General features: G+C 37.9%; 4 protein-coding genes and 1 long non-coding RNA gene across 9 annotated transcripts; 3 read left to right on the forward strand and 2 right to left on the reverse strand.

Annotated features, from left to right (window-relative positions):
• Window positions 1–698: 698 nt before the first annotated feature.
• LOC114516700 (HEAT repeat-containing protein 6-like) lies at window positions 699–7259 on the reverse strand. Of its 2 annotated transcripts, XM_028536248.1 has the most exons (20): window positions 7076–7259; window positions 6636–6890; window positions 6329–6450; window positions 6133–6247; window positions 5973–6068; window positions 5776–5866; window positions 5166–5565; window positions 4879–4936; window positions 4621–4731; window positions 4405–4481; window positions 4166–4304; window positions 3981–4080; window positions 3444–3810; window positions 2647–3010; window positions 2309–2487; window positions 1825–2140; window positions 1353–1574; window positions 1152–1277; window positions 943–1003; window positions 699–848 (listed from the first exon to the last, which is right to left on the reverse strand). In XM_028536248.1, the coding sequence occupies exons 1-20, from the start codon at window positions 7229–7231 to the stop codon at window positions 721–723; spliced, it is 3483 nt and encodes a 1160-aa protein (XP_028392049.1). In that variant the 5' UTR covers window positions 7232–7259; the 3' UTR covers window positions 699–720. The 2 variants fall into 2 exon arrangements, with proteins under 2 accessions (XP_028392049.1, XP_028392050.1); XM_028536249.1 differs by lacking the exons at window positions 6636–6890; window positions 7076–7259 and having other exon boundaries at window positions 6393–6450.
• A 612-nt stretch (window positions 7260–7871) lies between these two features.
• Window positions 7872–9201, forward strand: LOC114516856. Its single transcript, XR_003686324.1, has 4 exons — window positions 7872–8107; window positions 8334–8387; window positions 8563–9063; window positions 9163–9201. It is a non-coding gene; the product is annotated as an uncharacterized LOC114516856 (long non-coding RNA).
• A 2481-nt stretch (window positions 9202–11682) lies between these two features.
• LOC114516447 (transmembrane protein 161B-like) lies at window positions 11683–15851 on the forward strand. 3 transcript variants are annotated; one of them, XM_028535931.1, is made up of 12 exons: window positions 11683–11784; window positions 12150–12250; window positions 12499–12594; window positions 12870–12966; window positions 13066–13250; window positions 13390–13541; window positions 13946–14006; window positions 14131–14277; window positions 14446–14553; window positions 14671–14845; window positions 15145–15241; window positions 15326–15851. In XM_028535931.1, the coding sequence occupies exons 1-12, from the start codon at window positions 11782–11784 to the stop codon at window positions 15541–15543; spliced, it is 1440 nt and encodes a 479-aa protein (XP_028391732.1). In that variant the 5' UTR covers window positions 11683–11781; the 3' UTR covers window positions 15544–15851. The 3 variants fall into 3 exon arrangements, with proteins under 3 accessions (XP_028391732.1, XP_028391734.1, XP_028391733.1); XM_028535933.1 differs by lacking the exon at window positions 12150–12250 and having other exon boundaries at window positions 12848–12966; XM_028535932.1 differs by lacking the exon at window positions 11683–11784 and having other exon boundaries at window positions 12164–12246.
• A 90-nt stretch (window positions 15852–15941) lies between these two features.
• Window positions 15942–18490, reverse strand: LOC114516446 (deoxynucleoside triphosphate triphosphohydrolase SAMHD1-like). Of its 2 annotated transcripts, XM_028535929.1 has the most exons (4): window positions 18401–18490; window positions 17873–18152; window positions 17177–17508; window positions 15942–17016 (listed from the first exon to the last, which is right to left on the reverse strand). In XM_028535929.1, the coding sequence occupies exons 2-4, from the start codon at window positions 18148–18150 to the stop codon at window positions 16019–16021; spliced, it is 1608 nt and encodes a 535-aa protein (XP_028391730.1). In that variant the 5' UTR covers window positions 18151–18152; window positions 18401–18490; the 3' UTR covers window positions 15942–16018. The 2 variants fall into 2 exon arrangements, with proteins under 2 accessions (XP_028391730.1, XP_028391731.1); XM_028535930.1 differs by lacking the exon at window positions 18401–18490 and having other exon boundaries at window positions 17873–18168.
• On the forward strand, window positions 18490–26675 carry LOC114516445 (DNA topoisomerase I, mitochondrial-like). Its single transcript, XM_028535928.1, has 31 exons — window positions 18490–18735; window positions 18831–18910; window positions 19054–19103; window positions 20038–20090; window positions 20170–20192; window positions 20272–20341; window positions 20681–20722; window positions 20964–20983; window positions 21082–21850; window positions 22107–22114; window positions 22207–22285; window positions 22496–22621; window positions 22782–22825; window positions 22904–23019; window positions 23103–23137; window positions 23347–23514; window positions 23630–23859; window positions 23925–23988; window positions 24072–24152; window positions 24232–24276; window positions 24449–24519; window positions 24588–24615; window positions 24700–24781; window positions 24990–25090; window positions 25181–25249; window positions 25428–25616; window positions 25762–25812; window positions 25921–26015; window positions 26115–26193; window positions 26271–26341; window positions 26415–26675. Exons 1-31 carry the CDS (start codon window positions 18490–18492, stop codon window positions 26515–26517), a joined length of 3288 nt encoding a protein of 1095 aa, XP_028391729.1. The 3' UTR covers window positions 26518–26675.
• Window positions 26676–27052: the final 377 nt, after the last annotated feature.

The raw sequence follows: 27052 nt of genomic DNA on the forward strand, positions 1-27052 counted from the left end.
AAAGCACTTGGAGAACGAGCGTCGGCGTCGTATCTTCGAAACAATACTTCTCTTTATCGACCTCGTTTTACTGCAAAGGATTGTGACGTGCAGTTGTTGTTGGTCAGAGAATTAACAGAACATTTGCATGACGTTGGCCGAGAGTTTAGACGTTCACGAAGGGTTCGTAGGCTACCAGCGTTTCACAGTAGAGCAACGAAGGGGGAACAAGTGTTTGGAAATAGGATTCGGGACGCTTCTGAGTTTGAAACATATTCCAACACAACAGCTGGGAATTCATTGTCAACAAGAACATTGCCTTTTAAAAATGGCTGAAGGACCGCACGTGGAGGTTGAAGAGGTCTATGTTGACTGAATATAAATACAAGCTAAATTAACACAAACCCCAGGAGATATGCTGAGATATGCTGAGATAGTGACAAACATCACGGAAGATACAGCATCAGAACGGCATGCACATTACACACTAACTAACCTAGAATATATGTACTAACCTAGAGTTTTTTACTTTGTTTATGACTTTGTATTAGACTAATTCTGTCATGAAATTTACTGATTGTATTGAAAGAAATACTTCATAAAAAATGCCAGAGAAACAGTTATAGCGAACGGTTGTAATTCAAAATTGTTCCAACACAGCGATAGCAAGGTTTCTTTCGAAGACCAATGTACATACGGTCCCCGTGCACTTAGCGCAGAATGCGAAATGCATGTTTGAAGTTAGATTGTTAACTCGTCTGTTAAAGCGTTCTCCGCGCAGCTTTTTGCTTCGATATAAATATTTTGTATGATCCGAGCTTCTCCTGGCATGGCCATGATGTGTTTAAAAGCGAGAAGAAAGAATTCATCTATTTAAATACACAGAAATGTATTCCTATAGCATCCGGGTTTTAAAACTTGTGGGATGATGGGCCGTAAATGATTAAAGAATGGATAACTTACTTGTGCTTTTCTGTTCCGTCGTTTCATCATCCAACACGTTGGATACTTCATTTTGCTTTAACTGAAGAGGAATATAATGTCAAGAGATTTGCATTGTAGTTTAAAGTTGAATTACTGTTGAACGTTCAGTTTGATTTTCCATCAAAGACAAGTGTTTGAATTGAAAAGGTTTTACAGCTAGGCATCACTAGCAGCATGTTTTTCAATACCTGTTTTTGATAGAAGTTTGTAAGTTGTTCAGTCAGGTCGTCTTGGTACAGCTGAATTGCAGGAAGAATGTGCTGCAAGTCGCCCACTTCAGTTAGCGACACCAAATGACAGATTGTTTTACAAATCTAAATCAAAGATTGGAATAAACATCGTCAACAACAACGACAACAAAAATAACAACAACAAAGGATAACGGTCACCTGTTCTCTCAGGTTGTCGCGATATTTGAACTCAGAGAAATCAGAAATATCTTTGGTTATCGAGAGTGTTTCCACAAGACAACGCCACACTTTCGCAAATTGTATCTCGTCTCCATAACAACCTCGTAAAGACGGAACTGCCAAAGCATTGACAGCGTTGATACGAACCTTAAAGTTCTTACAGCTGTTTACGACAAAGAGAAGAGCATCTTGCATCTGAATCTGAGAAAGATGAAGAGAAAGTTCTACTACCAGCATCTGGGGATGATTGGATAAAACTCTTAACTATATTTTAGGTAGATTCCTACAGGAGTAATGATTCTTCTCAACTTTTCCTACAATAGCTTGTGTATATGACTTCCGTTCGAAATGAAGACCTTTTAACCCTTTATATTTTGTGTAGTTAAACCATAGTTAATTTTAAAATAGTGTGACTAACAGCCGAGACCTGGGACCAAAAAGCCGTACCTACCGATGCTGATGTTTGACCGTTGGGTAAGCTGAGGTTACTGTACACATTGCCAGCGGCGTAACACGCATTCCATCGCGTCTTCATCTGCCCATTCAAAATACATTTTGACAGAACTTCAAATTTCTTTTCGACTGCAGCCAGGAACACCTGCTTTTCGACATTTTCCTTGCTGAGATATTTCGCTAAATTTCCCAAAGTTCGTACAATATTGCATCGGACTTTCTCACTGTCTTCGCTGGCTTTCAACGAGGCATTGATCAATCGTAACAACAGATTTTCTGAGAATTCATAAACAAACGTCGATTCGTCTATATTCCTGAAAGAAAATGCTATTATGTAGAACAGATTATTTGGCAAACCGAAAGCTAATGATTAGAAGTTTTAATCAAACGCTTCAGGAACATGTCGAAAACAGAAGAAGACTACACGAAATACAGTATTTTTTATTTCACTGAACCTAATTTTGAAAATGGTGTAAACTTACTTGTTGATAACTAAAGCATCGCTGAGATTGGCTAGGGTCCAGGCAGCTCGCATTCTTACCAACAGAACGGAATCATTGAGACCGTTCAGAGCTGCATTGGCTGTGTCTGTAACGAACACTGTGTCTTCCCTTAGAACTGGATACAACACAAACACACCAAGACAACGTATTGATGCTGCCTAGAGAAACCACAAAGACATTATTATACATTAGAGGTGCAGACAGGAGCGTACCGAGGGTATAAGACCCCCCACCTCCCACCTCCCACCTCCCAAGGATCGCATATTCTACAGCAATAAATCATAAACAGCTGAAAAAGTCCAGCACATAACCATTACCCTGACATAAGCATCCTCATCATTGACCAGCCCAATAAGAAGCGTGACGATCAAAACTTTCTTGTCAAACGTCAATCGTTCAAAGATTCCAGCTCCAATATCAGAAAGACAATCGCAGGCTGCCGACCTAATTTTGCTTTCCAGCGGGTCTTTGGATTGCAAGATCTTTACAATATTACCTTCAAGAAGTTTCAACCAAAAATCACGACCAACTGCTGCACCGTCCTCCGCAAAGGAAGGAGAGAATTCTTGATACATCACTCGACTGAGTTCCTGGAGTAATTTCATCGCGTTCACTTTAATTGTTGAACTGCTGTGCTGAAGACATTCCCGCGCCACGAGACTGATCTGTCTCACTACTGGACTATAAAAAATAGCACAAATCAATAAGAGATGATCATTACTGGACCTCTAGGAAAAACAGTTTAGAACCGATAGAGCTATCCAGCATAAATAAAGTTAGTTTAGTTTAGGTTTCCTCCTGTAGTAACACTGGATTAATAGGAGATGATTCTTACTGGATCTCTAGAAAGAACAGTTTAGAACTGATAGAGCTATCCAGCATAAATAAAGTTAGTTTAGTTTAGGTTTCCTCCTGTAGTAACACTGGATCAATAGGAGATGATTCTTACTGGATCTCTAGGAAGAACAGTTTAGAACTGATAGAGCTATCCAGTATAAATAAAGTTAGTTTAGTTTAGGTTTCCTCCTGTAGTAACACTGGATCAATAAGAGATGATCCTTACTGAACCTCAAGGAAGAACTGTTCAGAACTGATAGAGCTATTCAATATTTACCTCAAAAGATGAAAATAATTGCGGACAAAGACTATTAACAAGAGTACAGCCTCAGAGCGGGTCGTGGACACAGCATCAACAGAAACGGTTTCTTCAAGACTTGACGCATCTTCACTTTGCAGAATGTTAAAACACTCGTAGATAAGCCAAGGAAACGAGCTTTCGGAGTCGGTCGTCGTCGGTGCATCGTCGGGCATGGGCGGAGAAGGTTCTGAAGTTTTGACTGAATGTTTTGAAGACTCGAAAAAATGTTCTTGTACAGGAAATGTTCGTGTTTCTTGCATTGTTTCAACGACTTCAGCGAGGGGAGCATTTACTGTCAGCACAGCGCTGAGACAAACAAGACAGGCTTGTTTTAACGAAGTATCTAGATGAAAAATATTCAGAAAATACACTTCGCATAAACTTCGCATATCAACTACGGGTACATTCGTTTCACTCTTGTGAAAAATCAGATCAACTGGTAATACGCCTTACTGGACCTTCTGTAAGAACAGAGTTGTATATAGTCTATTACAAGAAAGATTATTTCATTACCGTTCTCCCTCAATAATGGTCGAATCGTTGCAACAATTCTTGACAGCAAGCCGTGTTGAAGCTTATGGTATGGGCAGTTTAGAACCAACAAAGCCAAACACTAAAAGAAAAATAAAGTAATTTGTGAATCGTAATCCACAAGACGTGGTTTCAAAGTATTTTGTTGTTTATAAAGAAACTAATACCTTCACGAGTTGACATTGCACAACGTTTGAGCTCTCAGTGGGAATACAATCCAACAGACGATGAAGTTCGTGGATCATGAAACCAAGACGGAACGAGAACGGCGTGAACGAGCGAGATGAAGACGACTGGTGTACAACACTGGAAACAGAAGAAGTACGTCAGGAATTTTTGACGAACGAGAGCTTGTGGGTTAAGGATAGGGAGGAGAGAGAGAGTTAAGATTATCAAAAGTACAAACTTGTCGTCAGCTGCGGCGAGAAATGGTTTTGATCCATCAAGGAGGTCCATTAGAACAGAAATTGCTCCGATACGATTCTAAATTGAAAAAAAACAACAGGCAACTTGGACCAGCATGTTTAAGATAGATTGCTCAGGTAGTTCAGACACAAAGCACGACAGTTTATTAAACTATTAAATACCACCTACACTAGCTGTTGTTTTCTATTGTGCTAACCTTAATATTGTCATCATTTTGAATGATGGTAAATAGTGACCACTGGAGTGCCTCGCTATCATCCGAGATAAAACTGGACCAAAAACCAAACAAATCTTTCCTGTCGGAATTCTAAAAATCAATAAATTTATTTTACTGACTCGAGATGGAAGGTAAGTTTTGTGCTGGAAAATATCCACGAAATTACTCGTTTGTTTCAAATCAATCCAATCTAAAGAGATGGCAGTTGAACATATTCTGGTTCTCTATGTGTCTTACCTTGATCACATATTGCAAACATACCAAAGACGTGTTTCTCACTCGAGTTTTAGCTGACCTAAATAGATCACAGAAATGTGAGTGTTTGGAAATGTTTTGTATATCCAAGACTTCATCTTCACATCTGAACCAACAACAGCAATCGCACATATTCATTTTCAACTAAACGTCATAGAACTTCACGACTTTCAACTAAAATTCATTTTCAACTAAATTTCACATTTTCAACTAAACTTTCAATCCGCACATATTCATTTTCAATTTGAACTAAACTTCACGGAACTCACCTGAGTCTACGAACTTGGCCCGTCTCAGAATCCGAGAATTCAGATTCGGAACTAGAGGTGGGATTGACCCACTTTGCGTTCATAGAATCATCAAGTCGCCAGTTCTGCTCGGGTGCCCTGTCCCGCCACGATGAAACCGTTGAAGTATCATGACCAGCTGCGTCTTTAGTTTCGTGACGGCCACGCGAGTTCCCCGCATGTTCCGCCCCCTTTCCCGCGCGACTTCTTCCAGGTGAAAAGTTTTGATCTGTGTCAAAATCCTCCGTTTGTTTGCCGTTCTTTTGACGCCTTCCCCGTTTTTGTCTGGACTTTTTTTTCAAGGCGCCTCTAGCGGGGAAGGCGCGCTCTTTAACAGGATTCAGTGAGACTTTTAGTAGAGATAAATCATCAGGTTCCATGTCTAAAATACAATAAATGAATTTTCAATAGTTTCATGCATCCCTAGACAAAACTATAGGTACCACAGTAGACCACTACTATCCACAGACTGACCTAGTAGGTGCCACAGATCCACAGTAGACTATTCACACACTGACCTATACTAGTACAAATCAGTGACTGGATAGCTTGGGATATTTTGGGAAGGTAGGATATTTTTTTATTACAATACCTGAAGATGATTCCTTAGATGAAGTAGTACCAGAGGCAACAATGTTTGGAAATGGAACTTCATAGCCAGGGAATCCATAAAATATGTAATTCTAGACAATTATTTCATAAATTATGATGCATAAAATTAGGAACTTGTACAGTAAAGAATGTGTACAAATTATAAATGAATGGTATTATTAAATGCAATATTTCTACCTTAATTGTCAATAGTAATTGGCCAAGATGGCGTTTCAACAAAGTTCTTACAGAAGGAAGAATATCTTGAATTGATTTTAAACACAAGTTTATTAACTAAAATGAAAGAAATGGAAATGAAATATTGTGCAAAAAGTAAAAAAGAACTCACAGTTCTTACTTTACAATGTTCTATCCTGACGACATCTTTTCTTGGTGGCATTTGTAAAACATTCAGGATCGTCAATAGTGCAATTTCTCCATAACTTTCAGCAATTATTGAACCATTTGAATCTCTAATGTTTCAGAAAGATATGAATTTATTTAGATTACCCTTCTAAAAGATGGTTAAATGGATCCTGTTTAACCGTTCTTACTTGACACAAAGGTTTCCAATACAAATGATTGCAGCTTTTCTAGTCTCAATGTCCAAGTTCTTACTTGAAGTGCATTCCAGGAGAATGCCTTGTGGTTTAGTTCCCAAAAGTTCTGTATAAAACTAGGAAGTGAAAACAAAAGTTTTAGACATTTGATAATGAAGCATTAAACATACATCACAACCAACCAGCTAACTTATCCATCAAATAAACATCCAAACCTGGTTGCCGGGGCCTCAACAAACCTACCAACAAGCTGACAACATAATGCAATGCTCTGGCATAAAATGACAACAATATATAATACCTTTTGACATTTAGAACCACTTTCATACAACAGTTTGCTGATCAATTTCAAGTTGTCATAAACAGAGACATTTAAACAGCATCTTGTTGAGTTGATTACATGTTGAAGTAGACAGCTCAATATCCTTTCATCTAAAGTTATACTCTGCTTTGACAATACTCTATCAACCAACTGGAAGAATTTTGAAAGAAGAAAGCCATTCTTTTTATCAACAGGAATTAGGTTGCATCCTTTGTTGATAAGCTGTGAAATTTCCTACAAATAAAAAGCAACAGGCTATGGAAGCAATTGAAGAATGAGAAAGGATGAGTCACCAAGTAATTTAAACAAGAGCTAGCTACGAGATGAACTATTGATATTGTTTTTGAGTATTAAAATGCCTAAAGGAGTGATGCACATATAAGCAATCAGTAATTCAGTATAGATTAACTTCAACATACAAAAGGATCTTTTAAAAAAATTTCCGGGTCTTCCTCAGCATTTAGTCGATCTAATACAACATTGACATTCGTACGGCTTTCTCGCTCAGAAACATCGCTAAATGATAAAAAATTATGCAAACTTTCACGCCATTGTCTCTTTCTTTCTTCTGCCATGTGTTTTCAAATTATTGTTGTTGTTTTGTATTCAGCGCTGCCACTCTGAATACCCTAAAATCCCCTACGTTCCCCTTCGGGCCCTTCGTCTCAAACATAGCTCAGAAGCTCTTTGGGTAATAATTTCATGTCCAAAATCCACGAATATAATCCTAACTTTTAATCCTAAACCTGGCGCTAACCCTTTCCCAACTGCTTATACTAAAGAATTAGAATCAACGATTATGTTTTCGTGGATTTTGGACATGAAATTATTACCCCTTTTTAGGGGCAAAGGTGCTACCTAGCTTGTAATTAATTCCTGCACAGACGAGCAAAAGTGATGCCAAGTGATGCCTCATCTTTGTAGGTGCTTTATGATTACTTCAATTTCGGTAACAAAGATGATGAGATCATGTAAACAGCTTCTGATGGCCTGCTTACATGGACTCATGAAGCGATTTATCCCGGCTAGGCGAGGTGAAAAGCGCATCACATCAAACTGGCTCAACCTGATTAGTCTTTCGTTATATGCAGTTTTCACCTCGCCTAGCCGGGATAACTCGCTGCATGTAAACAGGTCTGTTTTAAACGCAGAACGCATATTTAAACAATAATTAATCAATTGAGATGCCTCATTATCTATTGTTGTTAATGCGTTCAGTACATGAGAAGCACAACGTTTCAAAAGGCCTTACTGTTAGGTGTTCTCGATACATAAAGTGCATTGTCTTTTGGAATTTTCTTCGAGGTAATAAAAGGTGATTCAGACTTCTGCGATTCGATCATTATTCTCGAAGAAGACGAAGTCACTCGAAGTCGAAGAAGGAGAAATCACTCGAAGAAGGAGAAATCATTCGAAGAAGTTTAGAGAAAAGTTGGAAGAATCTTTCTCAGGTACATGACCATGGTTGTTTGAAAGATTCTCAGTGTTTGCCTGATCTTTGGCTTTGCAAATTAATTCATGGTCGTGTTGATTTGAATAGCCAGAAGACATTAGCGACTGCAGCCGGCATATTCTTGCCGATTTTCACTGTTATATCTTGTATATTTCGATTGAAAATGTGAAATGCAAGTGAGCTGTTAACTTGACTTTGTTTTTCCTTCCTTTTTTTCATCTCAGAACGAACTATACGACGACGAAAGATGGGAAAGGCGAAACACAAACGAATAATAGGTATTGTTCTATATATGTGTATTTTGCATTTGTGACTAGAAATAACACGTTTGTATGCGGTGGCCGAGCCCTGGTATATTGCCAAAAAAATACTCGGAAAGCAGGTCACTTTAACAAGACTTCGTAATCCTATGATCGTGAACTGTTTTGTTTCACCGAGCTTTTCTGTTTTTAGACTGAAAGAATCGTCTGAGTCAAAAGTGTCGGAGCTGCCTTGGGACATTAATGCACGCAAATACAAAACTCAATTTGATTTCGGTGAAAATTTGCATGAGTAAAATATGCATGGATTTGGCTTTTTTGACTGAGATATGCTGAACACTCTTCTGTTTACCTCCTTGATTTTCAACTTTTCGGATTGCGGTTTTTGCATGGGTTAACTGACCTAGTCGTATCAAGCGCATGCGGAGTAAATACAAGTGATTTGGGGCCCCATCACTTGTATTTTTCTCCATCTTGAACGACAATAGTCCGGAACAAAAATATTGCTCACAGAGCGCCTAAAACATAAAAATGCATGAGAATTTGTATTTCTAGAAGGAGATAATAGTCGAGTGTTTTGGTTTTCTCGAGATCTAAGAAAACGATGAATATTTCCTACAAAACGTGCATGACAATTTTGTATTTGCGTGCGCAATGCGAAGGCCTTGGACGAGTGGCGTTGGAGATGTCGAAGGTCAAAAATCGGGTTTTGAGTGATCATTTTATACTGAATGTTTTATACCCGAGTTGATATTGTGAATTGGAAATTAATATCATATTTTTTGCGATAAAGGATCGTCACAGGATCAGATGATGAAGGATCGTCGCAGGATCAGATGGTGGTGTGGTATGATATGGTATGATACTGGTACCTAAGTGATATTTGTGACTTGGAAATGAATATCGTATCTTTGTTCTAAAGTATCGTTGCAGGATCAGATGTTGAAGGATCGTCGCAGGATCAGTGATGAATTAGATGTTGGAGGAGCGTCGCAGGATCAGTGATGAATTAGATGTTGGAGGAGCGTCGCAGGATCAGTGATGAATTAGATGTTGGAGGATCGTCGCAGGATCAGTGATGAATTAGATGTTGGAGGAGCGTCGCAGGATCAGTGATGAATTAGATGTTGGAGGAGCGTCGCAGAATCATTGATGAATTAGATGTTGGAGGAGCGTCGCAGGATCAGTGATGAATTAGATGTTGGAGGAGCGTCGCAGGATCAGTGATGAATTAGATGTTGGAGGAGCGTCGCAGGATCAGTGATGAATTAGATGTTGGAGGAGCGTCGCAGGATCAGTGATGAATTAGATGTTGGAGGAGCGTCGCAGGATCAGTGATGAATTAGATGTTGGAGGAGCGTCGCAGGATCAGTGATGAATTAGATGTTGGAGGAGCGTCGCAGGATCAGACGGATCGTCGCAGGATCAAGTGGAAGCTGGTTGAGGTATATACTATAGGTATGCATGATTAGTGCATGTGCATGCTGCATGGCATTGGATCCTCCTGGTGGTCTAACTTAGTATATTCACACATCAAGTGACATTTCAATCTTTTCGACTATGCATGATAACAGGAAATTTCTCACAGCTCTTATGAGGGCATTTTTCAAGTTTTCTCGATAAAAAAATTCCTAGTTTTGTCACTTGTGTGAATACGTGTGAAATCCAACGACGTAGCGTCTGCGTATGCATGATGGCTTTAAAGCGTTCAAAAGAAACTAACAAATTGCAATTTGTTAGAGAAAATATCGAATTCGTATTAGCCTAATTTTAGATTAATACGAAGGTAATCGCGAGAATTTATATGATTATATAAGTTCTCTGTTCAGCCTGTTATAATGCGTTTCGAAGGACCGTCCGTCAGTGGCAACAAAAATTATACCTTAGCATGGAATTGTGCCTTGCTGTTAAGACACTAGTACTCTTCTTTTTCCCTTGTTCGTATTAATTTTTTGGTTTGCAGTGGTAAGCTTTGAAAAATCCGGTTAATCCCAAACATGAAGGAAATAAACGTAATCTAATCACTTTGACTAACTTGATGAAATTTGTATATGAAGAGAAAATATACCTCTCATATTGCATTGCATGATAACTGGACTTATAGTGGGGGGGTATCTCGAGGTATAATGTTTAAACTGTAGGTTTAATATTGTATAGTACTCTCTTGCCTGAAAAGCCAACCCTTTAAAGAAAACCCTTTGCATTTTGACACACTTACTATGTTGTTTAATTTCTTACACGCCCAACCGTCGAGATGCTGTTGAAGAAGAAGATAACTGTTTGGAGTGGAGCAACGAAGCAAGTGAAATTCGATACATTGTTTACCAAAGGTAATTATACGTTACGAAAATTTAAAGGTTAGGGGACATTATTGATTAGCCATATTGAGTAAGTTGCATGTTGAGCCCGATTACGTTTATTTCCTTCATATTCGGTCAACCGTAATCCAGAACGTATAAAATAAAAATAAAAACAGTGCATGATGCATGTCCTAAAAAAGGGGTAGAAGAAAAGTGTTATTGTCTACATCAGTTTGATATGAAAAAGCATGCAAGTCGTGAAAAAGTATTTTTTTATCATAAAATGAACATTTGAATAATTCGGAAATAATTTTTGTTGCCACTGTCGGACAAAGCGCAGTTGAATGTCTAAGAGCATGATGTTTTGCGCGCTCTAAATATGCGCGCGCTCCGGAGGTTAGACCACCAGAAGAATCGAATTAACGAGGATCAAGAATTGCGTGGCAATTCCTGGGACTCGGTTTGAATGAGCGGAACTGAAACGATGAATTATAGATAAAAACTGAAGTGCATGTCATTGCGGACGATTTCTAATAAAAATACCAAATTCGGACCGCCGGTCAGGTAACCTGAAATTCAGGTTACCTTTGGAGGGTTTTTCACCGGGCACTCCGGTTTCCCTCCTTTTCGTTTGGCTTTAAAAAACAGTGTCCATGTTTGGGGCCAAACCAAAACGTGTTGTTTGATAGTGTAAAAACGCGTTTGTGGCTTCTGGGTTCGATTCCCAGAACACTGTCGTAAAAGAATTTTAAAAACATGGTTGTTGGAATCATTACGTAATTTACGTAAAAAATAGGAAATATCTGGCATTGGGATTTGCACGTAATAGGTCCTCATGGTCAGGGCCGCAGGGATAGAGCACTATCAAGGGGGGGGGTTTGGAGGCATCTCCAGTACTCGAAAAACCTGGGAACGGAGCCCGGGGAGATGGGGAGGAACATCCCTCCCCCAAGAAAATTTTGAAATTTACCAGGCCTCCAGTTTAAAAACCACTGTTTAAAACACTCAGTAAAATTGAAGATGGCGGAAAATGTGCAGCTTGCAGTTGGTATTTTATACAGAAGGAAACTGTTTTGAAATATTGTCTTGTTACTTGTTCAACCGCGTTTAAAATGGTAATACGGTGCTCGTATTTATTTGGTGTTTATAAGAAATAGGTCGTGTTAAAAATTGTTATTTTCATACGAATTATACTCCGTTATTAATATATAAAGTCTGTTTCTACTTTCTAATGCAATATTGACTGGTTTAGCGAGGTCTGTCAGATGTATTTAGATCAAATTAGCTTAAATGCTCGTGAGATATAAAATCTTTAAATATCAGCCTTGCACGACGTTTAGCTGTGTTAAATGAAATAGTCAAGGCTTGTTTATAATAATGCTATTTAAATGTAAGCAAGTCACAATGCACATGTACGCAGATGTTTATCAAAACTGTTGAATAATTTAAGACTTTTGCCATGTGTAATACTTTTTCCTAGGCTTTGTTTGGGATACAACTCTTACTCACAATCGTGATTGCACTGTTTTTACACAAGTTATCTCCTCACATGTCCCTGGCTACCTGGATCTTATGCAGTGGGTAATTAGATTTCCATATTTATGTGCAATCAAATTGCTTAGCCTGGCTTTGAATTTTCTCAGAGTTCCTACTCCAAAGTAAAGTTTAAGTGTACAAAAGGTGCGGTTGGAAACTTGCATGATCTTCCCTTCCTTGATGTATCGAAGTCTAGATGTATCTAAGGTTGATAAGCCTTTGCGTACAGTATAAGCATCGTATGAGAAACGCACCATCAGAACTACCAACTTGATGTCCTTTATACTCTGTAGGTTGATCCGATACTTGTATCCAACTAACGAAGAGTTGAAAAAAATAGTTGGAAAGCCTCAGCATGTGAAGACGAAATCAAGGCGTTCGGATGCAAAGTAATTGATAATTACTAGCTTGTACCCAAGCACCTTATTTAATTAAAAAATATTTACTGTTGCATGCAGCTTTTTCATGGAGATCAGCAGAGAAAAAGGGAGCATGCAAGGTTGCTTAGGGTCATGGGGGTTGGGGGACCATATGCACTTGCTTTTTTTCTTAGCTGATATTATTACTGAATGAGATGTTGTATGTTATCTGATAAATAGATCAGTTGTGAATCTATAAAATAGTAGAAATTTATATACGTAGTTTGCTCTGTTTTCTTCCATAGAAAAAATGTCACAAATGGGGATGCGACAACTCAATACAAAGTCAGCGAGCCATTTACAGTACCATGTAACATCAATTTGGAACTTAAAACTGCTAGGGTAATATGTAATGTTATAGTTGCATGTTGACAGTGTATCTATATAATCTTCATGCTAATATTGTACTTGTAATTGAACTCTGCAATTTATTTGCTGTAGATTGAAGAAACAGATTTGATATTTCAGTATTATTACACAGAATATAAGTGGCTGGTTGACTTCGCCTTCAGTGCTCTTATTTTTAACATCATCGTAGAGCTGATTTCTTTCCTCTTTCCAACTATGCTGAGAAATGATATCAGTGTCACTCCTCTATGGAACTTTTTGGTTATCTTTTTTTGCTTGTATCTTTTTTGTGGTGTTGTTTTTTAGTTTTCATCATATATAGATAACTTGATGGTCCATAAAATATCCAGATTTTATTTAAAAGTTATCACTAAACTATGAATGAAAATATTGTATCTTAACCATCATGACAAACAGAAGGGTGCTGTACTTGTTGACATCACCATATTGGTTAAGTGATGAATCTGGTGAGAAATCTTTGTGTCTGACCTTTGGTGTTTTTTTTTTCGTTCTGGCTATGGCTATCCTTGTTGTAGATGAATCCATCTTAGAATTTAACCTTGACTCAGGTAGGATTAAAACCAAATTACCAGCACAGAATACCTAACAGAAGTAGAACTCTATACTATTTTTTCGTAAGTGTGATTCGTCATGATTCATCACTTAGCAAGTGCATTTTTTTGAGGCAGTCACCCCCCTGCCAATGTCTAAAATCACCACATTTTTAGTATTGGCAGGGGGGTGAGTACCTCAAAAAAATGCACTTGCTAAGTGACGAATCATGACGAATCACACTTACGAAAAAAGTACAGGAGTTCTGCTTCTGTTAGGTATTCTGTGTTACCAGCTACAATATTAGGTAGAGTAAAAGTTGTATCAGATAACTTGTTGTGACTGGAGTCACTGTACATAGTGTTATATCACTAATCTTGCAAAAATTGATTTAACTTCAATCTCAGTTATACCCTTACAGGTTATGAGATATTTTCAGAAGAAGCTATGCTGTTTCTTAGACAGCAAGGAATATCTAAGGAGTAAGTATGGATGATATGGTGTGGATTGTCCACCCAAGGACAACTACCAACGTCATCCACCAAGGGACCATAATGAAGACTGGAAAAACAAGACTGAGTGACTGACGTTGTTTTCTTTTTTTAGAAGTGGTGCTGCTCCAATATGGATCTTTAAATTAATACTGGCCATCATATCTGGTTTGCTTGGAGCATTCCTTGGTTTCCCTGGTATCAGAATGTCCAATATGTTTATTGATTCTTTGGAAAAATTTAACAAAAACAGACTTCTAATGTAAGTATTCAGATTTACACAATCATCAAATCTTGTGGCTGCACATTTGCCCAGGCAGTACTTATATAGTAAGAAACAGAGTCATCTACAAAACCACCCTGTCTCCCTCCTCCGTCTTTATTTAAAGGCACGATCATGCGTTCAAATTCCTTAAATTTCCACGTTTAGCGTGCTCCTATATCTCAATTTTTTCACGCCACTTCTCCTGATATTATTGTGGATAAAACCGTTGGTTAGAGAGTATTTCACGGGACGATACAGCAGTGTTCCTTATAGGTAAAGTAATGGCTTTACTAATGGCCTTTTGCCTGAGTACTTCTGTACGCGTCTTCTTTGAATTGTATTTGATTGTTGTATGTTCTACTAACGCCATCTTCCTGTACTATTCTGTAGCATATCTGACTCAACGTTTGACCAACTTCGTGTCGCTGTAGTAATACTTTGTTGTATTCTACGTTTTGTGTTGACGAAAATACATCTTCAAGTTTTCCTGGACCTTGCGAAAAAAAAGGTCTCACGGTTAAAAAAAGAGGCTGGAAGAATTAGCAATGTTACATTGCAAAAAAGGGTGAGTAAATCTTCTCTCAAGTTTACCGCACTGGATCAATAAGAGATGATCCTTGCTGGACCTCTAGGAAGAACAGTTTAGAACTGATAGAGCTATCCAGTATAAATAAAGTTAGTTTAGTTTAGGTTTCCTCCTGTAGTAACACTGGATCAATAAGAGATGATCCTTACTGGACTTCTAGGAAGAACAATTTAGAAATGATAGAGCTATCCGTTTAAAAAGGGCAGAAGTGGTGTAAAAATAGCTAGGCACGGGTTTAGGTGCTGAGGTATAACGAAGCTATTTCATTTTTTTCACAGATTGTAGTCGTGTTCTACTATCTAACAGCAGTTTCTCTTCAATATTTAACTCCTGTTATTCTCCTGGTGTTTCTTGCTCTAGTCTTACGAACTGCAGGTAACCAACACTAAAATTACATCACTTTCAAACCCAAACATAGTGAAAGACATGCGATGATATTTTTCCCTCTAAATCTCCTAGGAACTACAGATTGGGACTCAACGAATGCGCTGATGAAACGTCTTCAGAAATCTATGTTAGTTTCGAATATTACCGTGAACGCGGTTCAAAATCTTCGTCACGTGTTCGTGTCGGAACTCGTGCGTGCTGTGACGTCATATTTCACGTGGTGGACATGCCTGGCTATGTTCATTACGTCAGGGTTTGGTGTTGTCTACCATCACGTGTTTAATATATAACTAAAAATAAATTTTCAACGAAAAGAGAAATGAACTTCATGCACTGATCTCGAAGAATATTTGGACTGTGCCGAAAAATGAAAGCAGGCAAGCAGCTGATGAAGATCACGAAGATAACATCACTACGATGGTGGAACTATCAAAGATCCAAACTCAGCAATGTTACCTAAATGTTGACTAGACTGACTACGTTTGTGTAGAAATTTTATTAAGAACAGTAGAATTTTATTTCATCACTTGATTATAATTTGTTAAAACCTCTGTAGATACGGATACAATCACAGGCCGTTCTTGCAGATCATTGTCAATCTGGGACACAATTAACACAACTCAATCAACGGGGTCCATAGGTTCATGAAAAAATGAACATTTTCAACTCAACTTCGTATGCAGTGTATAATGGCATCGTTTGCAGTTTTTGTACTGTTAATTCTTCGTCTGAGTTTCGTTGTATTACGGAAACAAGACGTATTCTTCAACACTTCTCAAATTCACCCTGCAAAGAGCGTTGACTTTTACAAGCACCCTCAAGATCAACGGCTCTATCTTCATATCCGTTCTTCAGCTTAAATGCCGGAGAAAAATACCCGGTACGATCACCCTGCAGCATATGAGGCACCGGGTATTCCTTACTACGACACCATACTTCGAAGCAGCGCTGAATAAGCTTGGAATCCTCGCGAGACTTAGCGTACACACGCACATAACGCTCGTGGAATTTCTGTGGTAAGATTTGACTAACTTGTTCCTTACGAACAGTGAATGGTTCATACGCTTTATTGAAGAAGACGACGTTGTCAATGGGATCTTTATGCTTCATACCAAAATGAATACTAACAATAGCCACAAAGATCTGCTCTTCGGTCAAACGTCCTTCGGAAATGGAGGTTAACTCTTTGATAATCTCATCTTCTTTTGGGCAACTTTGCTCGCATCCCGGCTGCGTTTGACCGCAGAATTTGTACAATTCCCTGCGTTGCACTTGCTTCAACATTTCCTGAGCCTCCACCATCAAAGGATGACGACTTTCATTTCTGAGAATATCGTACATCAAACTGTCCGTCAAGAAAGTGAATCGTTCCATATCATGGATTCCTTCTGAAATTCGTAGAATTTTATCAACTTTATGAAAGGCTTTGAGGATTAGGTCTTGGATCGGGGCTTGAGTTTTGTGCTGGTAGACACGATGATGCAATGACCATCTTGTGTGAAATAACTCGTAAAGGTTGAAGACTTCCTTATCACGAACGCAAAGCTGCAATCGTTGGTCGATAGGAAGGATGCGTACGTTTTGAAAATATCTTCGGCAATCGAAGTTGCTCGTGACTCCAACATTGGCGCAATCTCGGGCAAAGTAGTCGAACTTGTCGCAGTCGATTCCGTTACGTTTGTTTGAGACGATTTCGTAAAGGAACCATTTTGGTTTTCCCGTCAGGGGACAGATCCGTGTCACCTCATGTTCTGGGTCTTTGCCTGGAAGAAAAGAAGAAAGATGATACATGAGATTATCTTCTGAAGAATCATCTATGAAGCTCATCTTGTGCTATGAAATCTGTTACTAAGAGAGTTACTAAAAGTACAAGTGTAGAAGCCTCATCTACTACAAACTGAACACACTACAAACTTCACCAACCTAAAATCAACTCCTTAATAAATTCAATATCTCCTTCATTCAAACCATATTCATTGAATTTATCAACAATGCCAGGATTTGTCTTTATCATCCAGTCCAAGAGATCACATGATGCTTGCTCGTGTTTCCAGTCAGATTTAGGTAATACATGTGGAATATAAACACCATCGAAGAAATGAGAGAACGGACCATGGCCCAAATCATGACACAAGCCAGCAATTTTCACACAGAGGGATTCTTTATTTGTTATTTCAATTTGACCTTTGTGTAACTCTTGAAGAATGTCTATAAGTTTTCCACACAAATATGCAGTTCCAAGACAATGCTCAAATCTAGAATTGCAAAGAATGAGACATGAGATTCTGTAGAAGAGAAGTAAGCAATCTACAAACAGACTCTGGGGCTATCCACTTTACATTCAATGTTTTGACTAGTCAGGTAGCAAATTATGAGGTATGAACTGCTGGAACAACAGACACTCACCCACACATTTATTGACCAACCACCTACTCACTCATTAACTCACCCCCTCATTCATTTACAACCATTTACAATTGATTCACTTACACACTAATTCCTTCCTCCCTAATTCCTTCCCTCACCCACTCATACACAAACTAAAAGACTTTTTGATAAAATTACTGTACCATACAACTGACCATACAACTGACCAACCAACTAACCACTATAACCAACCTGTTATGGGAAGCACCAGGGAACACCCAGTAACATAATCCCAACTGCTTTATATCTTTCAAACGTTGGAACTGTGAGGTATGAATAATCTCAACAAGCAATGGATGAAGTTCAATGAAGCCATGAATTGGATCATTAAATATTTGAAATTTGACCTCAGATGTGTGGTCATTTGTCATCATATTCCCCTCTTTTACGATGTCCATATCAGGACTGTTGCATTTTTGGAATGGACGTTTCTTTGGAGGCTCTGACAATGATGTCTCCATAAACTCCATCCCTATAATTTGAAAAATATTCTAATCACCAATCTTATTGCATGACCATGCAACTTATTACCTACCTAACTTATTACCCCTCATACATCTGTTTATCTGCCTATACACAGCAACTTTGAATTGCTACAATCTAGGTTCATTGCTAGTTTTATATGAGTTGATTACATAAATAGATTTGAACTTAGAAATCACCATAGAGGACATACCAAGTCTAATTATGTTTGAAATAGTTTATTAGCATCATACATACCTATGAAGAGAATCAAATCCCAAGATCTAACCAAACAAGTTATTTTTAAAACAAGCTACTTCGAATCAGTGATCTATCAGAGGTGATCTATGGTCATCAATTTATATGGTAATATGGTTCGAGAAGGTATGAAACCCCGGGGGAAATTCCCCGACGTCGAATATTCCGACGCATGCGCAGTTGGTGCGAATAGGGACTTAGCTTTTGAGAGCGAAGCTTTTTTCTTTGCATGGAATCAAACGACAAGGTTGGCACTTAGAAATATTTCGAGTGATTTTCTCGTCCATCTCTATACTAAAGAGCCAGATTCGCTTTGGGCTTTCAGCAATTTGAAGGTAACAGAAAGAAAACGTATAGAATTGGCATTAAAAGACAAATATTATTGTGGAATTTGAAATTTTCAACAGATTTGAATTATCATTTATTGTAGAGATATATAGTGTTCAGCTGTACCACCGTGTGGACTTATATATTTTCGAGGGCAGAAATTTTCGAGTCAACTCCTGTCAGGTAAGAAGCTTGTTGTACAGTAAACGTTTCATCCTAACTTCGTTATCAACACATAGTTTAGACTAAACCCCTTTAAATTATTGGGATTTTGGAGGGATTTTAAAGCGATAGCGGTCATAAACAAAGCAGTTTTGTCGTTACAGAATGGAGACGAACGACTTCATAGGTGCGCAAATGACTGAAGATGGAAAAGGTAAATATGACATTAAATACTTTGAAAATTTTCATTCATTTGCTTCCAAATATAAAAGAAACTCATCGCTGTTGGTATTCTTGGCAAATAGTTACTTTCTTGAATATAATCACAATGTAATAGAGGACAAGGTATTGCCTTGTATCTCAATGTAATGCATTTCAAAACGAGTATTTGTCTATTTGATACGAATGAATCAAGTTTCAACTTTATCTCAAGCCATTACTTTTACAATTCTGCAATACATTGAACTGTGAATCTAGTACATCCATTCGCTGTTTATCGCACTCAACAAACAGTGCTTGTTGTCTTAAACCGTCGTCAGAACAGCCATAAGCCGGTTTAAAATCTCGTTTGAAAAAAATCATCAGGGCGCCTCGCCAAAACCCCACACAATGCAATGTTTTTAAGATTTACGGGTAACTCCGTCAATCAAACAATGCTCTTCTCTCAGAAACAGTTGATAGCCGAGTTCTCTTTATTAATCCCGGGCTAAGCTGATTTTTTACCTGAGATTTGTGAAAAGAAACCGAATTGAATATTGAACCTTCGCTGAGTTTTAGAGCCATGTTTTCTTTGAGGAAAATAAGCGATTGCGAAATTTTAACATCTTAATTAACGCACCCCTCCCCTATATGGAATTACCTACTAGGGTGGGGTAAGTAGTAGGGTAGGAGTATTATAATTCGTGACGTCATATTTTCCTACATATTTAATTCCAACTACCCCTTGAGTTCCTCTGAATCCCCAAATTATTCCCTATAAATGTTTCTGCTACAAACTTTATACTATCTATTGTCTTTACTGCCTTTCTTCGTAAAATATCCCCTGATTTAAAAACACCCATTCCTCTGAAGTGCTCTAAAACCCCCCTACCCTCAATTGGAACCATGCTCTCTCTCTTACATATCTACCCTTTCATAATACTCTCTAGACCCTCATGAAAAGAAAAGAATTAAATTGGACCGATCCAGGATAGGGGCTGATGTAAGTGTTTTATCCAATTGCCACTTGCTCAAATGTTGAGTCAAAACCCTGAGAAATGCATTTCCTATGTTTTTTTTAGCATTCACAAGGTGTAGCTGTTAGGTATGTTCCATATCATGAGAATTACAAGAATTACAGAAGAAACAAGCGAGTTTACAACCACTTTTTGGTGCTCTTTTAGTAACGGTGTAAAATGCGAAGTTAAACATTCAAAGAAAACTTCAGAACAGAAGACACACAATGAAGGAAGGGTATGCAAGTTGTCTACAACCTCTCATTCATGAGACGTCGTTACTTCGGCGATTATAACTAAAACCAAGGAGATTATGTGATGTCTTTCCAGTATATAAGAACCTAATAATGCCCTTTTGAAGATAAGTGTCAAGTGCTTTTCACAAAAACACCTGCAAAAACATACTGTACATAAAAATCATAAAATGTCTCACGAAACATCAGACAAACAAACACGATTTCATTGTGGTATAATCCCGCATGACGCAACTCTTGTAGCCTGGTAGGGTCATGGGACTTGAGAAATCTTTGTGATGTTTATTTTACAAACAATAACTGCTTATCTTTCCGTTTTTTAGCTATCTTTAAAACGTCCAGCTGACAACGACGACATTCCCCTGGTAATTACAATATGTCTATCCGGATTATTAAACATAGTTGAAACATCTTTAATAACAACATCTTCGTGTTGACCTAATGTCTCTTAATAACCTTGTTATTCAAGTCAACGGAAATAGCTTGCTTCTCTCATGCAACTCTGGCATTGGCAGAGTCTACTCTACGCTAGTTTTATGGCGAATGAGTTTAATTTCGTATATCGACTGAATGCAGTATATTGCTAACCAGTTTCATTTTTTACAGGTTGCTCGTTCAAAGCACAAGTGAGTATTTCAGTTAAATCAACATTTCCATCTTGCATTTATTTCTGAAATATAAATTTTTACATCTTATACCTCGTCTTGTACAATTTCCCTTCTAGACTTTCGTTATCTCTGTCGAACAAAGAAAAATCTCCTTCCGCTAAAGATTCACAGAACGATGTCAAAAAGATTAAAAAGATAAAACAGGAATTGAGCGAATCGTCGAAACTAGACAAACCTAAGAAAATTGAAATTAAGAAAAATAAAGGCGAAAATAACTCGACAGTACAAAACAGAGATAGCATCAAAAAGCATAAATCTGAGACGGCAAATGATAGTGTAAAAAAAGCCAAACTTGAATCTTCTAAACTCAATAGCGACAACACTACCGATGGTGTTAAGAAAATAAAGAAATTAGAGTCGGGATTGGCCAGTCCTAATAAAAATAGCGATGTTAAGAAAGTGAAATCTGAAAGAAAGGATGGTTTGTTGTCGCCCAAAATGGATGGCATTAAAAAGGTCGAGGGTACTAAGGTCAAGGATGGTAGTTCCGTTAAAATTAAAATTGAAAAAGAAAAAAATAAAATGAGTCCATCTAAAACTGGTGATAGACATAATAATAGCAAAGATTCAAGTCGTTTAACTTCTAAAGTCGATGGAATGAAGAAGGCAAAATTAAATGTTAGTTCAACTGGTTCGCCAAAAGTTGATGGAATGAAGAAGAATAAAGTCGAAGCTAATAGTTCGCCTGATAAGAGGTCAAAGAGTAGCTCAGAGTCTGAGAACAAATCAGACACACCTAGGGTTAAAAAAGAAGCAGTGAAGAAAATTAAAACGGAGAGTGATGGAAAAACAACAACAGACGACACTGATGATGACGTACCCTTGGTGAGACTCTCAAATTACTTCTCCTTATTATAGTTTTATAAAGTAAGATCTGTGTTCCAAAACGAAGCGTATTTTATTCCTATTGACTCTCTGATATATCGAATACCTTTGACATTAAGCTTGCTGCTGTTTAATTCGTTTAAAGGCAAGGGTGGACCAGGGGTGGGTAGAAAGAGGGGGTGTTGTTTAGTCGATAAATTAAAATATAAATTACTAACTTTCCTCCTCTTCTTTTTTATGTTGTGAATATGATCAGGCAGCGAGGTAAGTCTTCTGCTGTGGTTTGACGCAATGGACAGGTGTTGTTTAATCTTGTGTTGTTTTGTTCTGAGTTGCCTCTTTTTCTTTCAACGAAGAGCTAAACCCAAGATAACGCCAAGCAGAGAACGAAAGAGAAAAGGCTCGGACAGTGACGATAATGAGAACAAACCATTGGTAAGATTAAACTCTTTAAAATTAAAATATTATGATAATCCTGGTTAATGGTTGTGGAAGGTGGAAAGCCATAAAGCGACCCTACCTCACAAAGTCAGAGTTAAAGTATTAATTGGGGAGACATATCCTTTGAGGATTAGTTTCCAGGCCTGGCTTCCTGCAACGTTGGCATGTCCTGATCTTTGTTTCCGTTGTGTTTTTTCACGCTAGAAAAAGTTAAAAAAGAAATCTGATGCTGGCGGGAAAGATAGTGGTGTGAAGAAAGAAAAACCTGCGAGCAAAGCGAAGTCAAAGAAAGGAAGCGATGGTCCAAAGACTCCTGAGAAGGGAAAAGAGGTGAGATGAGGAGTTTCTTTTGGATATCGTAGTACACAGTTGTTAGTGTGTGTACGCCATTCACCATCATGCCAGCGGATACAATTGTCAGTTTGATCTTATCCAGAAAGAAGAGATCTTACCGTGTCGGTAATTTTCATCGATGGATTTTTCTTCACAGGGAAAAGGAAAGGAAAAAAAGGAGGAAGAAGAAGTGTGGAAATGGTTTGTTTTATTTTCTACACACTGATCTCTCAACTGGACAGCATCTTGTTATAAACTAAACCTCCTTCATTTGTTTAGGTGGGAGGAAGAGAAACATCCTGATGGAATAAAATGGTTGACATTAGAGCACAAAGGACCGTATTTTCCACCAGAATACGAACCTCTGCCTGACGACGTTAACTTTTACTATAACGGTAACAAAATCATCTCTTCAGTCATATGTTAATAGTAATATTGTTGATTGGAAATCTTTAAATTATACTCATTTTCTTTGCAGGAAACAAAGTGAAACTGAGCGTCAAAAGTGAAGAGGTTAAGGCGATGTATTTCTTGCATATTTCTCGCATTTTTCTTGCATATTTCTTGCATGCTTAAGCAACACGAACTGTAAGGAACGCAGGGCGATGTTCTCCCTTTTGATGGGCAGCTTCTTGGCGATCAGCAAGCTTACATGAGATCTCGTTCTCTCAACAGACGGACTGTGTACAAATTGTTCTAACTTTCTGCAATGCTCGTTTAAGGTCGCTGGATTCTACGCCAAAATGTTAGACCATGACTACACATCGAAGAAGATCTTTAACGATAACTTTTTCGAGGATTGGAGAAAGGAGATGACTGACGAGGAACGAGAGTTGATCAAGCATTTGTCAAAATGTGATTTCAAAGAAATGCATGCATATTATACGCAGGTAAACAGTTTATTGTTCTTCAGGAGTTCTGTAAGGGTCATTGCATGTGTATTGATTTACTTAGTTTTATGATAAGAAGAAACTTTACCAATCTCACCTTGTACTTCATGTTAAGAAAAACGAGGAACGTAAGAACATGACTAAAGAAGAGAAACAGGTGATAAAGGAGAAAAACGAAGCGATCTTGCAGGAATACGGCTTCTGTATGATGGATAATCATAAAGAGAGGGTGGGGAACTTCAAGATTGAACCCCCGGGTTTGTTCAGGGGTAGAGGGGACCACCCGAAGCAAGGAAAACTGAAGAAGAGGCTCAAAGCAAAGGATGTGATTATCAACATTGGCAAGTGAGTAGAAGATTTGTTGTCGTGAATTACAATCACAGAAATGAGTAATATTCCATCTTTTTCAGAGATTCAAAAGTACCAGACCCGCCTGAAGGTCAGAGGTGGAAAGCCATACAGCATGATAATAAGGTTTGTCTTCATTGATAACGAGCTTTACAAGTGTTTTGAGACTTGATTAAAACCGAGTTTGACATGTCAAGACCGTGTTTTAGGTTACGTGGTTGGCGTGTTGGGTTGAAAATATCCAAGGCAGTTATAAATATGTCATGTTGAATCCCACGTCGAGGATAAAGGTAAATTATAGCGAGTTAGAGTTTTTATCTGGATTTCAGGATTTCGTGGTGGCATCTGTAAATACGTTGTTTTATTTAGGGAGAGAAAGATTGGCAGAAATACGAAACTGCTCGAAAATTAAAGGTATATACTGTATATCTGATAGTTTAACCACACGCTTGTCTCGGAAAAGCGAAGTACATTATTTACATGATAGATTTCATTTATCTTCTCGCTCTGATAACTGCAGGCTGACATCTGTTTCCTGTTTGATAGCGCTGTGTAAAAAAACGCCACACATTTCTCACATTTCTAGGGTGAAATCGGGAAAATCCGTGCAGATTATACAAACGACTGGAAAGCGAAAGAGATGCGTATTAGACAAAGGTAGGATGATATTCTCATGTTTATTTGAAGAGAAGTTCAGGTCTAACATATCTTTTTTTCTGTTTTAGGGGAGTAGCATTGTATTTCATAGATAAGGTATGTTTTGTCCATGCTATTGTACTTCATATAATCATTGTTGTAGTGTGTATCAATTATATTGATCACGTGTTTATCCCGCAGCTCGCTCTTCGTGCTGGTCACGAGAAGGATGAAGATACCGCTGACACTGTTGGTTGCTGTTCGTTGCGATACGAACATATTAGTAAGTTGTGATACTAAGCTTCTGGTAGATCTTGATAAGCGGTGACGACGGGTGTTGATGGATGAGAATGGTCATGGGTGATGATGACGGATTATCGTGGTAAATAATGATTATGATGGGTGACGATGATAGGGGATACTAGCAGGTGATGATGGATGATATTGATAGATAAGAATCATAATAATGTTATGCTTTTTTTCATTCTCAGAACTCCATAAAAAGCTAGACGATAAGGAATATGTTGTTGAGTTTGATTTTCTTGGTAAAGATTCAATCCACTATCATAATATTGTTCCAGTTGAGAAGAGGGTAGGTTTAACAACGTACAATGAAAGAATAAAAGATACGTGCATGGTTTTAGATAGAAAGATACAAATATTCTTGTGCATTTCACATCAGGTGTACAAGAACTTGGAGTTGTTTAAACAAGGAAAATCTGACGGGGATGATTTATTTGATCGTTTATCGGTAAGTTTGAAATTATAATGTTTGTTAAAGTATGACATAGTTGAGTTTAATAATTCCTGAAGAAGACACTTGGGTTTAGGTGGAAACCTGGAGAAGTATTTTTGGACAGTTGTTTTACCACATTTGATAGAAGAAAAATTGGTTTGAAGATTGTAGTACGAGTTGTTTTATGTTTCAGACAACATCTCTGAATAAATATCTCTCCGAGTTGATGGAAGGCCTCAGTGCGAAGGTTTTCCGTACGTACAACGCTTCGATGACACTACAAGATCAGTTGAATAAGCTGGAAGTAGAGGATAATGTTGCTGCAAATGTACTCGGATATAACCGAGCTAATCGTGCTGTGGCTATTCTCTGTAACCATCAGGTAAACAAGATATCATCCTGCGTTTGTTTTTCTCAGTAATTCACTTTATCTTTCTCGTTGCAGAGGAAGGCTCGCACCGCAATCTCTGTCATCTTGATGGCAATAATAATGAGAATGTTTTTATAAACTTTTACTTTTCTTTTAGCGGTCAGCACCAAAAACGTTTGAACAATCCATGTCTAATCTTCAGAAAAAGGTTTGTAGAATCTTTAGCAATGATATATTTTCGTATGTATAAGTCAGATCTTCAATGATACTCGCTTTCTATTTATTCCCTCGTATATATTTGTCTTTTGTTCTCCAGATTGACGATAAACGAACGGCCATCAAGGACGCGAAAAACGAGCTGAAAGATCTGAAACACGAAGCAAAAGGAAGCGATTCCGTTACTTTAGCAAAGTAAGACAAAAAATTACTTAAACTAAGAATTGTTATGTAATGAAGTATATTTTAAATTTGGCTTATATAACTAACGAAATACCTTTCTGCGCTTGCTAGGAAAGTTGAAAAAAAGAAAACAGCGATAGAAAGACTAAAGGAACAACTCTTTAAACTTGAAGTCTCTCAAACAGATAAGGTATTTTTCATATTCTCTTCTATCGATATCTTGAAACATTTCTCCTTTATTTCTTTCTGATTGTTTTTCCTCCATAGAATGAAAATAAAGAAATTGCACTTGGGACATCAAAGTTAAACTATCTAGATCCAAGGATATCAATCGCTTGGTGAGGATTTTCTTTTGGAATTCGTTTGAGAAGACAAGAACCTTTGAATCCAATATCTTAACTTTTTTTCCAGGTGTCTCAAGAATAAGGTTCCCATAGAAAAGATTTACAATAAAACTCAGCGTCAAAAATTTGCCTGGGCTATCGACATGACAGAGGAAGACTTTGTTTTTTAATAACTCATTTTAACTCTTTTGAAGTGTTATTAGCTTTTATTATAAATGTGCCGGAAGCTTGAGGAATGGACGATAGAGATTGCTTTGATGCTATGACTGCATGTGATATTTGGCTGTAAAGTTTGCAAACATGATCTCTTATTATATTTTATTCCAATCATAAATACTGTGTTCGATTCCTGCCGGAGGACCTACATTTGACTCATTTTTCCATCAACTGTTCCAGGCTTGAATTTGAAGTGTGTATAATACCACTTGAATTCTCGAAATTAAGACCCTTTGAACCTCTAGAATTTACCCGCATCTAGTGAAGTGCCAAAAATCATAATTAATTTGAGTAAGCCATTTAAAGAAAAGATTTCTGCATTCGATCAGACTAAAAGCTACAAACGACGTCTCTACAGTTGCAAAAAAGTCCAGACTATTTGCTTAGGGTACAGTCGGTCCAACCTGTGGCAAGTGGTTCAAGCCACGGTCAACTCAAGCTGTTGGGGAAACCAGTGATACAGAATACCATTCCGAAGAAAGACATCTC

This window comes from Dendronephthya gigantea, unplaced genomic scaffold (assembly GCF_004324835.1).
Source record: "Dendronephthya gigantea isolate DGI-Jeju-01 unplaced genomic scaffold, DenGig_1.0 000006F, whole genome shotgun sequence".
Classification (NCBI taxonomy): domain Eukaryota; kingdom Metazoa; phylum Cnidaria; class Anthozoa; order Malacalcyonacea; family Nephtheidae; genus Dendronephthya; species Dendronephthya gigantea.